Source organism: Xyrauchen texanus, chromosome 13 (genome assembly GCF_025860055.1).
Source record: "Xyrauchen texanus isolate HMW12.3.18 chromosome 13, RBS_HiC_50CHRs, whole genome shotgun sequence".
NCBI lineage: Eukaryota > Metazoa > Chordata > Actinopteri > Cypriniformes > Catostomidae > Xyrauchen > Xyrauchen texanus.
The window spans coordinates 21802384-21819885 of record NC_068288.1 but is presented as its reverse complement, the minus strand read 5'-3'; the positions used below and the strand labels follow the sequence as shown (position 1 = coordinate 21819885).

At 42.1% G+C, this 17502-nt stretch overlaps 1 protein-coding gene across 1 annotated transcript in view; it reads right to left on the bottom strand.

Annotated features, from left to right (window-relative positions):
- The window catches only part of LOC127653610 (rootletin-like), a 97825-nt gene extending 80323 nt beyond the window's left edge, over window positions 1–17502 (bottom strand). The window contains exons 1-3 of the mRNA XM_052140345.1: window positions 17365–17502; window positions 14250–14394; window positions 13993–14099 (exon numbers count right to left, since the gene is read on the bottom strand). Of these exons, the coding sequence (XP_051996305.1) occupies window positions 13993–14099; window positions 14250–14394; window positions 17365–17406 (294 nt within the window). The 5' untranslated portion in view covers window positions 17407–17502. The remainder of the gene's footprint in view (window positions 1–13992; window positions 14100–14249; window positions 14395–17364) is intronic.

The following is a 17502-nucleotide window of genomic DNA, read 5'->3' as shown; positions in this document are numbered from 1 at the left end:
TCAAAATGAATAAGACACCGTATGCCATACATTGTGAAATAAATACATATCATACATTATGTGGCAGTCAACAAATAATACCAATTGACATTTTAAAAACACGAAAGCCAGAACCAAGGAGGTCTAATACCAAGAAAAAGCTCTCTAATAATATGTGCAATTTAAATTCAGCTTGCAATACATTTTGTTTCATCAGGGTACATGGTTACTTTTCAAAACTTGATCTGACACCGAATGCTCAAGCAGAGTAATTAACACTTGGAAAAATCCTGATGTTGCTATAACAATACAAAAAGCACTTGCTTGAAGTGAAAATCAGTCCTCCTTTCCTGCTTAATTAATCAATCACACAATCATGCAGAACATCTCAAGTTTTTAAATCCATAAGGATCTCGTTCTCAACAGCATTACCAGCAGTGATGACAGCCATCTCGTCAGCATCTGTGTTCTTCACTTTCAAATGACATACATCACTTATACGTAATTGCATCACTCAAGGCCAGCTAGAAGGCCTGGACTGGGACATATCATAAAGACCACACCCACCAAGAACAAATCAATCTTATTGGTTGATGAATCTGACAATCTGACTTTAGATGCCTATTCACTTACACTTGAGGGATTCTGTGGAAATTCTGAAGACCTGACGGGGTGGAGCTCAGACTCATGCGCTGCTTCGGTTAAGAAGCATGGCTTCGGGCAAGTGATTTGTGAAACAGTTGTCACACTTTGCTTGTAAGCATCGAGGAATAATGTTTTTAGTTTTTTGCTATTCATTTGAAGATTAATTAGGAGTGGAAAGCTATTGAAAATACATAGGCAAAAAGGTCAATGAGAATGAAAGGATGAAAATATATTTATTTATTAGGCATGTTACGCCAGCAGAGAAGACTTTGCTGACCCCGAATAATCACCACTGGGAATAAGTAATTTAAAAGACACACTTAAATTTAAATCTGTTTTGATATATTCTTTAATGCTAGATTTTGTTTTCTTTTTGGAATCAAAACTTCCTCCCCTTTAAAATCCTCATTAAACAGAAACATAAACATAGAAATCAGCCATAAACTGTTAGCTGGTTATGTTTAACTTTGGATCACGAGGAAGCAGAGGAAAGACACCCCAGCATCAAATTATGAAAATAATGACAATGATGATGATAAAGTGTGATCTACCTGTTGATTACAGTCTGAAGTTAATGAATAGCCTAGTGCAAATTACAATTGCCTATACACACTAACTGCAATACAAGGTAGAATTACACTTTGCAATGCTTTTGAATCTGAGGAATATCCTGTCAGATTTAGTTTAATGTTAACCAAGACATAATACAGTCCTTCTGTTCTGACTATATTTTCTTTATAAGAAAATGTATTTTGTGTTGTTCTACATTAACAGCTCATTTTCTGTTTTCTTTTTAGGGTACAGTGTACATGTTTCTTTTCCTTAAATCTAATAACAACTACAACAGTACTTGTAATATTACTCAAACATGTTCTGTTTGCATTCAAGGCATAATTTAAAGTTTTAAAGATCATACTGATATTATGTCAACTTTATTTACATATGTGCCCTTGTGATAATCCAAAAGTAATGAAAAGTATTCTGATTATATTACTTTCATATTACTGGAATTGGATTATGTTACAGATTAAATGTATTGTTAATTAATCAGTAATATGTAACAGATTACATTTAAAAAGTAACCCTACTAACCCTGGTTATCATGATAGTGATATAATTTAGTTTCACATTTAAAAGTATAACTTCATATTTCCATTAATTTAATATTTCTATGCCTGCTTTGAGCAGTCTGTGTAAATACAACTACCTGCCACTACATTTGCAGTGTAAAGATGGCTTTAGAGACAAAATACACTTTCTAGGAAATAAATCTTTTTATACAGTCAAACCAGAAAAAAAAAAAAAAAAACAGTGAAAGAGGGCCAATAAAAGAAATATGGAAAACATAAAGGGCGCCTAATTAAATGTAGTGAGGACTCTGGGAAGATCTTTAATATGAGGCATGACTTTCAGGGGCGCCCGTCTTTTTTATGACTCAGAGGCAGCTGACAGATCCAGCCTCACTGGCTTAGCTCCACTCACAACCACTACAAGGCTTAGCAGCTTTATGTAGGCAAGAAAACAAACTCCAAACATTGAGCCAGAGGAGACAGTACACCATACCCACCCTAACAAAACAACCTTATCAGGGGAAATCATGTTTGACAAGACCTTTATAGAGAAAAGGAGTGGGGATTAGGACAAAAACTCAGAGCCTGGAAGCTGCCATGCATTTTGGGAAAAAGTCTCCAACAAGTCTGCAAGTCCAGATCAATTCCAAAAGGTTTTCTGACAAATAGCATCACAGATCAGCAACAACCCCCTTTTTATTTCTTGTTTGGTGATTTATCTCTCAGCTTAAAAGCTTGTGGCTCTGTGATTGTTGTTTTTCTACAGTGCTCCATTTGGTTAACATTTCTGTTTTATCATACATCTAACTCTACGTTTGGGTTACTCCTACAAAAACACACAGGGAGACTGTCTCACACAATCCCAGTCCAAAAACTTTCTCAGAGCTGTAAAATATATACCCATGCAATCCCCTGACACACACCCACATATACAAATGTACACACTCCCACACAAATACACACGCACATACACAGCCCCAGTGCCTGAGAAACTGCAAGCTGGCAGTAATCCAATATATACACAGAGAGGTCAAAGTTCACTTCAACATTTACTTCGTCCTCCTGAGACGATGGAGCTTTTCAAACTGGGTCAAGGTTTATCCCGGTACAGGGGCAATTTTTAAGGGTCACAAGAGATTACTGAGAATTTACCAGGAGACAGAGGTGTGCTTTCAAGAGCAAAATATTGCTCCCTGCCCATATTTTTCCATTCCCCACTCTTGTTTAGAAGGGCACTCTCAAACTATCCTAAGACCATAAGGAAAACTGTATGGGGTTTGCTGTTCCCTTTCAATTAGTAGAACACTTTAAGATGTGCCACAGTGGGTCTGTTCTGCCACAATGGTGCTGGGATCTCCCCAGGAGAGCGAAGGAATGCTCACGGATAAGATCAATAAAGCCTCTGCATCTCAACATCTTTAAGATACTTGCCTGACTGAAGAACATGATGATTACTAACATTTTAATACAACCGCACACTCTCTGAGGAGGTCAAAGAGATACATTCTTATTTCACCACTCATTTTGCAGAGATGCTGAGTTAAATAAACAGGATAAACACATATTGTATACAAGTGTACAATGCTAACTTGCCCAAATGAATCTTTGATTTACAGTCAGAGGATCAAATCAACAGCTATTTTACATGCAGCCTAACAATCCACTAAAGGGATAGTTCACCCAAAAATGAAAGTAATTAATTGATCACACTCAAGCACCAAAACTTTATGACTTTCTTCAATGGCACACAAAAAGGAGATGCAAGGCGGAATGCTAGGGACTGACAGACTCATTCCCCATTCATTCCCATTTTATGGAAATAATAGTAGCATCAACATTTCTCAAAAATGTTCCTCTTGTTTTCCACAGAATAAAGAATGTATGGTTTAGACATGAGGCTGAGTAAATGACTAAAAAAAAATTTTTTTTGGAGGTAAACCTACTTTCACAATCGTTTTGTAATTGTTGGTCTGTGTACATATGCAACAGAGGAATGTCTTTTGTCATAGTGCTGTGTTTGCTGTTTTTTCTGTCTCTTTTCATGTTTTCTTTTAATTTGCCTTTAAAATGCCTCTTAAAATGCGTGCACAGTAATTGGTTTTGGAATACATGTGATGTACATGTAAACATACAGAATTTTCACGTATTTTCATTGGATTACAGAGTTTAGGGTTCGTCTGAACATAACATTCAGAATCTGCCATTGGATTATTGCATTCAGGTTGGATATTGCATTTATTCCAACACTGAAATGTTGATAATCTGTTACTTAAACTGCTGAAGTTGAGTACATACAGTATATGCCACACATCAACATGAAAGATCAGAAAAAAGAAAAAAAACTAGAGAGAATTATACATGTTCTAAGCTTTCTGTTTGGTCTGTACAAAGAGCAAGAAAGGACACAAAGACTGATGCTCTAATGGGGAATTCAGATGAAATGGATTAAACTCCAACAGATTATGTCATTCCCACATCAAGACAGATTGAGAGTGAATACAGACAGGGAATAAGTAAGCAACAAGTAGTGTTTACCTCATGTTAATATACTGGCTACCACTGTACAGTTATGAGCCATAGTTATTGCAATATTACCATAACATTCATCTGCATGCAATCTGTTGACTTAATGTCATCATATTAACATTGGCAAGTTTTCAATTGGCAAAAGAGAGAACGAGAATAAAAAAGAAAAAACATGTCTCCGCTCTCAAAGTGCATGTGACATAGGTCTTTCTTGTCTCCAAAAATATAAATGTGGGGATTAAAAAGACTATTTATACCAACCAGACTAATTAAGTTTTACTTATAGGCTAGCACAGATCTTAAAATAGGTTCCATTGGCAATTTGCACAGTTGGCATTCATTAGGCTTGGCCAGCAAAAAGAGGGCACTGTTATCACAAACAGCAGCTTTGTGCTCCATAAAAAAGGAGCTTTTTATTTCACAGCCCCATGGGAGAAGGCCCTTGACCTTCTCATTTTCCCCAAAACGGCAAGGTGGGGTAAGACAGACAGAATTATTCATCAGTGTCTGTTTTTTATTTCCATTATTATTGATACTGTTTTTTTGGCAACATTTAATGGAAAAAAAGTCATGTAAATTAATGGAACACTACGGAATTCTGGGATCACGATATCTGTGACTAAAACATAAAACTGCATGTTACTTGAAGAGGAAAATTATTATATTTACATCAGTTATGCTTCAGCACTTCTCTTCTGCATAAATCTGCAAATAATCTGATGGTTTGAAGTATACCTGAGGTATCTGGTTGCCTCTGATCACCTTATCTGTGAGGATGTGACAAGCTATGCCAAGAATCACTGATAGTAAAAAGAAAGTCCTATATTTTATCCGAAAAATGACAGCTGAGCAAGTTAGTAGTATATCTGCTGCTGGAGCTTCTTATATTTGTTTCCGGACATGCAAGAACGAATGTCAGGTTTTGATGAAGGAAGAGATGAGGACTCAAATGCAGAGTGCAATACAGGCTTTATTATATACCAAAAAGCAAACAAAAACCACACCCTAGGGGAAAGGTATCAGTCCAAAACAGGCAAAGAGCAGACTGGCTGGGCTGGAAGTATAGGACTAGAACTGACCAACAAGACAGACACCTAACAGGGTAAAACTGTAAACCACAGTGAACTGGCACAAGACAGATAACATAGGGAGAATAAATAGAGGGAAAAAGGAGGAGGGTAACGAGACAGGGCAGGTGAAACAGATAAACCAAAATCCAGACAAACGAGGGGTTGGGAGCAGAATCCAGGAATGGGGTGGGGTCTGGAGGCCTGGAAGGGTAGTCCAGGAAAGGGGCGGGGACCGGCAGCCATGGAGGGAGGTCCAGGAAGGGGGCGGGGTCCATTGGCCAGAGTGGTGGCTCCAGGTTGGGGGAAGGGTCCATTAGGTCCGGAGAAGGGATGAGGTCAGGCAGTCTCAGGACAGGGACGTGGTCAGGCAGCCTCAGGACAGGTATGAGGTCAGCCTCACAACCACCAGGGAGAGGGATGACTGGGTGGTGGCCGCTGACAAAGGGTCAGACTGGGTGGCCACAGGTACCCGTCTCCTGGCAGTCAGCAGCGGGATCTGCTGCCTCCTGCCAGTCGCACTGGGCTCATCAGGGGGCTTTTCCTCCTCCATTTACAGGTCATCAGAAGCCTGGGGACTTGGCTTGTTGAGGTTGGTGGGATGATCAACATAGGGGGCTGCCAGTAGTAAGATCCCCAAAATAAGAGAATCCCAAGCCTTCCCATCTCCTAGGAGCTCCTTAAGGCAGGAGTTAAAAATATCCTTAAGATCAGCTTCATTGAAATCCGGCCCGTCTGCTGGAATAAGGAATTTGCTGGCTAAATCCCTCACGTTGCCCTCCATATGACAGAGGGAGTAGAGATGGTTGAGCTGGACCAACCGCTGGCTACTGGAGATCTGGTGGGAGAGAGATGGGAAGAAGAAGATACCCAAATTGCTTGCTGTGTCCTCTTCACTTGCCAGTTCATTCTGTCAGGTTTTAATGTAGAAACAGGAGAGGACTCAAACGTAGAGTGCAATTTATTAAATAACAAAAAGGAAACAAAAAAATCACACCATAGGGGAAAAGTCACAGTCCAGGACAGGCGAAGAGCAGACTAGCTGGGCAGGAGGAACAGGACTGGAACTGACCAACAAGACAGACCCCTAATAGAGTAAGCAACCACAATGAACTGGCACAAGACAGGGAACACAGTGAGGTTAAATAGATGGAGAAATGAGAATAACGAGACAGGGCAGGTGAAACAGATAAACTAAAAACCAGGCAAACGAGGGGGCAGGGTATAACTTAAGACTGAACTGACACAAGTGCACATGGCAATGAGAAAACACAACAAAGCAAAGTGCACACACACAAAACTAATCCAGCCACACAACTATAAACAAGACCACCCGAAATGGCAGGATCATAACACTGGATACGCAAGACAAGCACAAACACAGAAAAACAGGTGATAGGATCCCGACACAACAAAAACTCAACTAGAGTGTCGAGATCTTGACAACTAATGAGGGAAGACAAAAAAAATAAAAATGCGAAACTGACAGCTCTAAATGTAAATAATTATTGAAGGCTTACAGTAAGAATGTTATTTTGTAATGTACTTATTGTAGAATGTTGTGTACTCATTTACATATGTATATTGTTAATTTTTAACAAGAAACCCTCCATAGTTTACCTTTAAGTAAATTGAATTGGATTGAAATTGAGAGAGCTAGCTTGAGGGTCTTCATGAAGCACACTCCCCCTCCAACCCCCAACAAAACTAATTGAGAAATACAAATAAAATAAAGAAACAGACTGCAAAATGATGAGTTCATTTCTGATTCTTATATGCCAATGTTAGAAAGCTGCCACTTCAAATCTAATGAAATGTAGCTGTTGAATAAACTATGAATTTGGCCCAGTTTATATCAGTCCTTTTATAAACTTAAGGGTGTTCATTCCAGTAGAAATAAATATATTTTGTTCCATTTGACAGTTCTTTTTAACATGGCCCTTTACCACCAAGTTTGTTTATCAAAAACTGCAAACAGTTTTTCCCTCTCGGAAAGAGCACTGTAGCTGTGATGTTTGCTGTGCAAGTATTCCATTTTAAAGCCTTGTGGCTCCCTCTTTCTCTGTCAAAGAGCCTCAGTACCTTTCTTTCTTGATCTTTTTCCTACATACACATCTATCCACCAACATGTGTGGGGGAAAAAATGAAGGAAAATAGAAATAAGGTCCAAAGGTGCTCCATCAGTCTCTCAGGTTATTAGTGATGGTCCCTACTGTGTTATCAATCCTTTAATAAACAGTAATGAACAGAGGGAAACTCTCACTTAAAATCTTTTCCTGGAAAGAGACACGGCGTTAGTTCAGTGTGCATGAAACCTCTGCCACCAGGTTAGCGGTCGGTAATCCCTCAGTGTCCATTATGCGCCTAAAGAGCGTTTGAAGGCAATAATCTACATTGCACTGACATATTTTGACTTACAAGCAGGGAGGCAAATGTGCAGTCCTCAAAATGTCTAGGTTACGGATGTAACCTCCATTCCCTGATGGAGGGAACGAGACGTTGTGTCGAAGAATTGACACTAGGGGTCTCTCTTGAGAGCCTTTTGCATCTCTGATCTATGAGAAAAGACCAATGAGAAATTGGCAGACAGAATTTGCATGTCCCGCCCCAGGACATATGGGTATAAAGGGAGGGAAATGCATCTGTTTCATTCAGAATTTTTCTGAGGCGCCGACAATGAGTGGCTCGGTTCAGCGACGTGGCTGGGAGGACACAACGTCTCGTTCCCTCCATCAGGGAACGGAGGTTACATATGTAACCTAGACGTTCCCCGTCTGTCGCTCACTTCGACGTTGTGTCGAAGAAGCGACACTAGGGGTCCAATTTAAATCACGCCATGCGCTGAGCCGTGAACATGTACTGCTGACACAGGAGTGGGCAGGTATTTTACATGCCAAAGCGACCAGCTGTGCCAGGCTGCACGTACCTTTCCCCCAACGCCCCATAAAATCGTCAAAGCTTTCTGGTTCTTTTTCTCTCTCTATGTTTCTCGCATAGAGTTAAAGCAGCTGGGGCCATCTTAACGCTATCATACGCACTCGGGGAAGGCGATCTTTCCCAGTTTTCCTATTCTTTCAGCGGGAAAGACCCTGCGGAGACCACACCTGCCCAGACTGGGTAAAGAGTGGTGAAATACATCACATGGGCTTTTAGGTCACATGTGGAGAATGGTGCGGTGGTAGATCCTATCTCATTGGGAGGGTGGAGTTGCTACAAACATGGCAAACGGGGGTCTGTGAGGACTGCCCAAGGGAGACTCGGGTCCACTCGCAAGGGGACCGTACCACGGAAAATACGCACAGGGGGAAAATCCACATGGTAGCCCGTCCTGGGGAGCACCTATTCCAGTACAGGGTATGTTCCTCCGCTGAATTCGCGGACCAGAGGTCTAGGGAGGAGGCATCCAGGGAGCAGGTTCGTGGGATCTCCTGGGGTAAAGGCGCACTGTATTACCTCAGTGGAGGGAAAGGTGTTATGTGCAAGTGTTCCAAATGGTCAGTTTGTGAGTCTGAGAAAACACAGGATGAAACCGACTCAACCCTGAGATTGTAAAATCTCACAAAGGTATTGGGTGCTGTCCAATCCACTGCTCTGCATATGTCTGCTAGGGAGGTGCCCCTGGCCAGTGCCCATGAGGACGCAACACTTCTTGTTGAGTGTGCTCGGACCCGCAAGGGGGGGCACATGGCTTGGGTGCGATAGGCCAACATAATGGCATCCACTACCCAGTGGGAAAGCCTCCATTTGGAGACAGCGTTCCCTTTCCGCTGCCCACCAAAGCAGACAAAGAGCTGCTCAGAACATCTAAAGCTCTGTGTGCGGTCCAAGTAGATACACAAAGCACGTACTGGACACAGCAACGAAGGGGCTGGGCCTGCCTCCTCCTGGGCCACGCTTATTGCTGGTCCCCGACCCTTTTGATGGAGGTGAGCGTGATCAGGAGGGCCGTCTTCAAGGAGAGGGCCCTGAGTCCAACTGATTATAGCGGCTCGAAGAGGGGTCTCTGAAGGCCCGAGAGGACCACTGAGAGATCCCAGGAGGGGAACAGGCTCGGCCGTGAGGGATTTAACCTCTGGTCGCCTCTTAGGAACTTGATAATTAAGTTGTGCTTACCCAAAGACTTGCCATCTACTGTGTCGTGGTGGGCTGCGATAGCAGCTACATACACCTTCAAGATGGAGGGGATGCCAGAGCGTGGAGTACGAGATCTGAGAACCAAGTCCAAGTGGGCCAATAGGGAGCCGCTAGAATGACTTGTTCCTGTCCTCCCTGACCTTGCACAGCACCTGTGCAAGCAGGCTCACTTGAGGAAATGCGTACTTGCGCAACCCAGCTGTGTGCCAGTGCGTCTGCTCTGAAGGGAGCCTCCGTTCGGGCGTACCAGAGCGGGCAGTGGGAGGTTTCTCGGGAGGCGAACAGGTCTACCTGGGCCTTGCTGAATCGTTCCCAAATCAGCTGGACCGAATGGGGGTGAAGCCTCCACTCTCCACTGGGCAAGCATTGTCGTGATAGCGCGTCCGCTACCACGTTGAGGTTGCCAGGGTTGTGAGTGGCACGCAGTGTGGAGACGACGGGCGAGCTGTGACATGTGACGGGAGCGTACGCCGCCTTGGCAATTTATGTACGCTACCATGGTGGTGCTGTCTGATTGGATCAAGATGTGTTTGCCCTGAATTAATGGGAGAAACCTCCGCAGGGCAAAAAGTACAGCCAACAACTCTTGGCAGTTGATGTGCCAGCGCAGCAGGGCCCCTTTCCAATGGCCCGCGGCTGTGTGCCCGTTGCACATGGCACCCCAACCCAATTTGGAGGCATCTGTGGTGACCAGGACGCATCGGGACACCTGCTGCAAGGGGACTCCTGTCCGTAGAAAGCAGAGGTCTTTCCAGGGTTTGAAAGTTTGGCAGCAGGTAGGGGTGATGAGCACATGGTGCATGCACCATGCTCTTCTCGGGACTCGAGTCTGGAGCCAGTGCTCATATGCATCAACCCCAGCGGGGAAGTACATGTCCTTCAGGTCTACCGCTGCAAACCAAAGTTAGAATCTTTGTGGTTCCACCTGGGGGACTGCAGTGTACCCGTGGGCCGCTCCGCCGTCGAGGGTAGTGAGAGTGGATGAGTGAGAGGCACAGTGATGGTTGTCAAAGGGATGCACTTCCAGGAAGAAAGGAACTGGGGGGGGGGTACGTCTGTGAGCGGCGCGCAGACCCGAGGAACAAATCATCCAGCCACGAAGGGTGTTTGGAGGACGGAGGGTTTCAGTCTAGGCAAGCATGTCAGACATCTGGGCCTCAGCCTCAGACTGGGCGTGCTGGCCCGAAGGTGGCAGCCCAGTGGTATCATCCGCATCAGATGCCGGACCACTCTCTGATGCGGCGGCGAACTCATCTGGCTCGGGGGGCTCAAGAGGATAGGCAGGCTGGCCATGAGGCGAGCCGCTGTTACCTCGAGCCCGGACGGAAGTCAACGAGCGTGTCGGGGGGGTGGGTGGTTCACAGGGACGTACTCGGCAAAACCGCGTCCACTACCATCCCCAAATCGCCTCCATCGCCAGCTGGGTCATCCTCAATCCCGTGGGAAGAAGATGCGATGCAGGGGGCGGCTGGAGTGGCGTTCCTTCTGAGGAAGGAAAGCCGCGACCGCAACATTGCCATGGTCATGTTCTCACAATGAGAACATGAGCCATCCACAAATGCTGCCTCGGTGTGATCACTGCCCAGACACACGAGACAGCGCCTGTGGCCGTCAGGAGCGGAGAGCACTCTACCGCACAGGAACTACACAGGGGCGGAAGGGCATATTTATAAAGACACGTTCTGAAAATGACGTTCAACGCCAGCTGTGTATATGCTCTTTTAGAGAAAATAACACTTTTAGAGACATAACTCTTTTCACTGCACTGTCGAAGCGCCCAGAGGCAAAGCTGCACAGCCGTGCAGAGAAGGAGAAAGTCGCTGATATGCACCGTAGATCCAACAGCAATCGCTCAGAGATGGGAGGAACAGTGTGTGACTCGCGGCTCGCTGCATACACAACCAGTCAGCTCCGAAGAAAATTTCTGAATGAAACAGACGCATTTCCCTCCCTTTATACCCGTATGTCCAGGGGCGGGACATGCAAATTCTGTCTGCCAATTTCTCATTGCCTTTTCTCATAGATCAGAGATGCAAAAGGCTCTCAAGAGAGACCCCTAATGTCGCTTCTTCGACACAACGTCGAAGTGAGCAACAGACAAAGATTTTAGGCTCTGTGTGTTAGAGATTTTAAACACATTGCTAAAGGACAAGATCAATCACATTCCAATAGATATCAGGTTGTTTTTGGTTTGATTTCTGAAGTAACACTGGGAATGTGTTAAGGTGTGGTTGACAAGACTGATGGACAAAGGAGGACTGGGAAAAAGCGTAGGACTGACAAAGGAGGGCCCGTGCATAATGCAGTTTATGAGATCATAGAACAAAGTTTTACACTTGTGCCATTGCATCAGGGTAGTGTCTTGCATTTTTGAGGATATCAGGCAGAACACAGTAGGAACGTATGAGACTAATTGGCTGCCTCCAAATTCCCTTACTATCAGAGTACGAACTACATTTTATGAAACATTTAGTTATTGAACATGAATAAAGTGCATTCTTTAAGTATGCAGGTTTGTAGCACATTAGCTTGACATTTTACATCCGGGAATGTGTGCATTGCCCTTTAACCCATACGATTTTGGACCTACAGTATGATACTTTATAGTTTTATCCGAGTGTTGTTAAACAAATAAGATTTAACCATGAGGAACAACAATTTTGGTTAGACTATAGTACTTACACTTGAAAAGAGCCACTCAACTTACGGTTCTCTGCTTTTTTAATTATTATTAATATTTTTTTATTATTATTATTTAACATTTTGATTCTGATGGCTCCTCAATTCCTGTGGCATTAGTGGGATAGTAAAGTGTCGTCTGGTTGCACACATTAGAATCTCTGAAGCTGCAGTCGGTCATCCAGGTATTGTTCTCCTATTTCGCTTTTTTAATAGATTTTGAATATTTAGACATCATTCTCGACATACTGCTTTTTGCATACCTAAGTACAAATTAAAAGATACTCAAGTGATACTCAAGGCACTATTTGGAGTTTCTTCAGCTGCCACAAGATTGGAACCCTGTGCCAATCCTCCAAACACACTTTCAGTTTTCTGAGAAACTTCCTCTTAGTTTCTGCATGAACTCTAAAGAACTCAAAGGACTGTCAACGGTTCCTTCCGAAAACCCATCATAATGGAAAGGCTTAGAGGTTCTTGAAATATATCTTGAATTTCTTTAAATAACATAGGTGTCTGGGTGAGAGTTCCTACGATGTGGCATGAGATGCATTGGAGTGTTATTTTTTGCAGTGATATAGTATTCAGACATGGGACAGTTTCATTTTCAGCCTGGTCTTGTGAATTTTACATGACCGTAGCAAAATATTTGCAATACAAAATGTTGTGCCTAATAACACATTTGGCTGCAGTTTCCTAGTTAAATGTCCAGCAGGGGGCAACAAAAACAGATGAAATGGTGTAAAAATCAGACATCATATTAGATGGAGGTTTTAATGAGTAAAACATACCTCCCTAACCTAAAACTTAAACCTAAACCTAAGCAATAGTGATCTAAAAGAGGCACAAAACAGACATCCCTACCCTTAGCCAACGCCAGAACCTAACCGATAGTGTCCAAAAACAAAATGAGAAATGAAAAGAACATTTTCTGAAGCAAACCTGTAATTTGTGGCACTTTTATGACACTTTTGTCTCACATGTCAGCTTGAGTGCTTGACTGATCTCGAACCACATACTTCCGAGTCCAAAGTCTAACACTATGAAGTGAGCTACCACGGAAGCAAATCACATTGGAATGAGTGTCTATATGTAGGTTAGTCTGTAATACAAACATAAAATATATCGTTTTTACAAATTATGTGTTATAGTAAAATTATTTGAATATCATAACATAGCATATGTGTTTATAAAGACATAATTATCCTTTGTAGTCGTGATTTGTGTGAAAGTGAATAAAACACAGTTTTCGCCTCTTGTGTTAATTTCATTAGTAAACTGCAACAAAAGATATAGGCTAATTCAGGACATGAAAGACTGTTTGCAAAAATGTATTTATAGTAACGTTCATTACATGAGACTAGGTTGTTCACATCTAATCTGATTTGCATTCCATCATATGCAGTTATTACCAGGTGATCAAGTGTCTTTGTGTATGGCTAACATAATTGAATCCAATAATTTTCACAAGAACTAGATGTCCAGGGGGCCTGGGTAGCTCAGCGAGTACTGACGATGACTACCACCCCTGGAGTCACAAGTTCAAATCCAGGTTGTGCTGAGTGACTCAAGCCAGGTCTCCTAAGCAACCAAATTGGCCCAGTTGCTAGGGAGGGGAGAGTCACATGGGGTAACCTCCTTGTGGTCAAGATTAGTGGTTCTCTCTCTCAATAGGGCACGTGATAAGTTGTGCGTGGATCGCAGAGAAGTAGCATGAGCCTCCACATGCGGAGTCTCCGAGGTGTCGTGCACAATGAACCACGTGATAAAATGTGCGGATTGGCGGTCTCAGAAGCAGAGGCAATTAAGACTTGCTCCTCAAAAAAAAAAAGAAGAACTGGATGTCCAGGAGCCCAAGTGCATGTGTGTGCTTTTTGTTTCTGTGCTCCTACCCTGGTGGTGAGAGCAGCCTGCCTGCTGATCAGCTGGTCTCTGTCTGTGTACATCTGAGAAGGCAGATCTCTCAGCAGCCGGTTCTCCTCCATCTCACTGCTCTCGGCTGATACATCACCAAAGGAAAGGACAGGCATGGCAGGAAATAATAACATAGTATAAAAATAACAATAATATAGAATATACATGCATACTAATTATACTCAGATACTCCAGCAGAGCCATCTCCAATGAGCTCATGCACAGTGTAGAGTACCTGTGGGCGTTTCTGCCAGGTTTCTAGTGATAATCTCCCGGATGCGGGCAGGAACTGGTATGCTGTTGGACTCCTCATTCTCACACACAGTGCCAGTCGTTCCCTCTGTACTGCTATCTGGGTTAAGCAGTGACTCCCCAAGCTTCTGCAATATCATTAGTATAAGAAAAGAGGCACATTAAGAGTCAAATTATATATACTGTAAAAACTGAAAGATAATTGAGGCACCATTTGGGATTCAAATGGTCCCTCAGCAGCTACATCAGCAGAACCCTCTAGAGATCCTCCAAGCACCCTTTCAGTTCTCTGAAGAAATCTAAAGCCTGTCAAGGGTTCCTTCAGTGACCCCATCATAAGGGAAAGATTTTTAAAGGGGTCATGACACAAGGATTAAGATTTTCCTTGATCTTTTGACATGTAAGGAGTCATTGTACTATAAAACATACTGCAAGTTTCAGAACTCAAAACTTCCTCCTTACTGCAAAAAAAAAAAAAAAGGATTTGTTGAAACCAAGCAGCCAAAATGACTTGTTCTCTACTTACTCTACATTGTGATGTCACACTTTGGAAGTAATTTATATCTGACTGCCTCATAATAACACATCAACACATACTTCACCTTATCACTTCAGTACTGCCCTACAAAGGCAAAACGCCGTAACATCATGTTTGGTCAAAAATGAGTTAATGTCATTTTTGGGGTATTCAAGACCTCCTTTATCATGTGAATAAATATCATGAGTCAATTTGATTGTTTTAACGAGAAATTAGAGGGCTATGACAACCGTAACATCCAAAACCATACGAGAAACCACAGCAGAACGCCATAACAGTTGTTACGGCTCTTAGCCTTTGTTCCGGCATGCTGAATTTGAGTTTAAGGTGTTCTGACTTTGTTTCGCCGGGCATCAAGAGAGATGTTACGGTGCCGCTGTGAAGTTACTGTAGTCTGGCTTTGTCATACTGTCAAAGATTACCGCTCTTTTATTGTCACTGAACCGCGTAACATACACACGACACAACTTTGATAAAGTGTAGACTGCCGACTGCTTGTTTGTATTATTACTCTGTGATAGCGATGTGATAGGGCGATGGTTCAGATCTGTCAATGTCAGTGACAGCCCGGAGCTTGCTAAATTTAATCGGTGTCACGTAAATTAGCGCTAACGTTGACGCTGACACTCGCCTCACATCAGATGCTGAAAACCAAATATTAAATACAGGAGGCATCCTACCTTTCCACGCAATCCGATATAATCCATAGAAGATATAATCCATAGCAATGCACGTCATCTGCTGTATCCACAACAATCCATACGTGTTTGAGCCATTCCTTCTTGCAGGTGTTCACCAGATTTTACAGCTCGTTATCGCTAACGTCCGTACAAAGTAGGCTAACCTAAATAGTAAAAGTAATTCCAACTTTTTTTCGGTATACTCTGTCTATATTATCTCAGAATTAAAAAGTAGTAATCCAAGTCAAGTTCGTTGACTGAGCATCTTGAGCAGTTTGGACTTCAAAGTTTAACCCTTTAACTGTCACCCCTCCCCTTTTTTCAGCATAGACATGAAAATCACTATCCAAACTTAAATGGTTGTATTTCAAGAATGCTTTGTCATATATACCTATTGACAAGTTGTGTTCCAAATTTTAGGTTGATATCTCAAAAAATTAGCTTTCAGTAAGATTTTATTTAGAGCAGTAAAAAACTTGGAATGAGCAGTCTCTAATCTCTAATGTATTGGTCTAATGTTTAATTAATTATTACTCTATATCTTGCATTTAAATACATATACCTTTGTATTCAATTATAATTAAATTATCTTTATTGTGAAAAGATTTATTGTATTTATTCATACTGTACATACTGTACTGCAAAGTAACTTATCTGTTATACTGTTTAACTGTGTTAGTGTTGCCGCACTATCCTGATCATTATAGCACTAAATAGGAACAACCAAAGGTCTTCTATATAATTTAAAACAAATACCATGATGACTAGACCTTGGTTAGGTGTTCTTATAATGTTTGTAAGTATGGTGAACAGCAAGTAAATATTGATTATATGTCAGTTACTGGCCTTTTGCCTTTGCATGACTCCTGATTTTTGGCACATGATACAAAGGCACAAGAGTACATTAACTGCCAAACAAGGGTCAAAGATCAATTTTGAGCTCAAGATTTTTTGCATACAAACATTTCTTCTGTATAGCAACTAGTTGTGAAATTTTGGGAGTCCTACCTATAATACTTTTGTCTGGACAAAACAGAAACTTTAAAGTCATTTTTCTCAGTTTCACACTCTAGTGAGTTAAGGTCTTTTGCTTTTGCAGGGCAGAGTAGCCCCCCTCAATAGCAGTGAGCAGTGAGATGGCAAGGAGAAAGCAGGTCAGTCAAGAGCAGAGAGCCAATCAAAACAGTTGGTGTTTACTGTCAAGTCTTAAAGGAGAAGCAGCACCAAGACCAAACATTCTGACAGAGGGTCAAAATGAGGATGGAAAATGACAGTGTAATAATAATCAAGGAAGATCCTTAAATAAATAATAAAAAAGGCATGGCATGACCCATGTACATACATAAATAGGAAATTTGAGGATAATTTAAAGGGTATCTGCCTGGAGAATAGACAAAGGGTTCCACCAGTGTGGCAACTGTGGAACCCTAAACAGTGCCTCAATTAGCTTGTAAGTTTTTCGCTCTTTTAATTTTTGCTCACTCATTTTCCGCTGAATTGGTCTAAACACTGCTTTGATAGTTGCTATTATAATAATAGAATAATATAGAAATATATAAATTATAGATAATATAGAAATTATTAATAATTTAGAATACATTATTTATTGCCAACTAATTCGTCACGTCTGTCTCTGTTTCAGTTTCGCAGGATGTCACATCAGCACAAGGAAATAAGTTTCGGAGTACATCACCTCTTCAAGTTTCAAAGATGAACCTGAAACTGACCCCCTGATCGACCTTAATTTGTTGAAACATTGCAAGGCTCGTTAATATTAAATCAAGGGCTCTCCTCTTTCAATCACACATGCTGTTTTGATTGCAATAGCCTAATTAAGTTACAGCTTGTGAAGATCAGCTTTCCAGATGAAAAACACGTACCTGAATCACAGCCTCCAGTTCCTGCTCCCCTTCACAACTCATCTGGAAACTGGTATCGATCCAAAGTACGCTAGTAACCGAACAGCAATGTTTTTCCAAATGTCCTCAATTCATAAGAAGACTTAAAGCATTAAACTG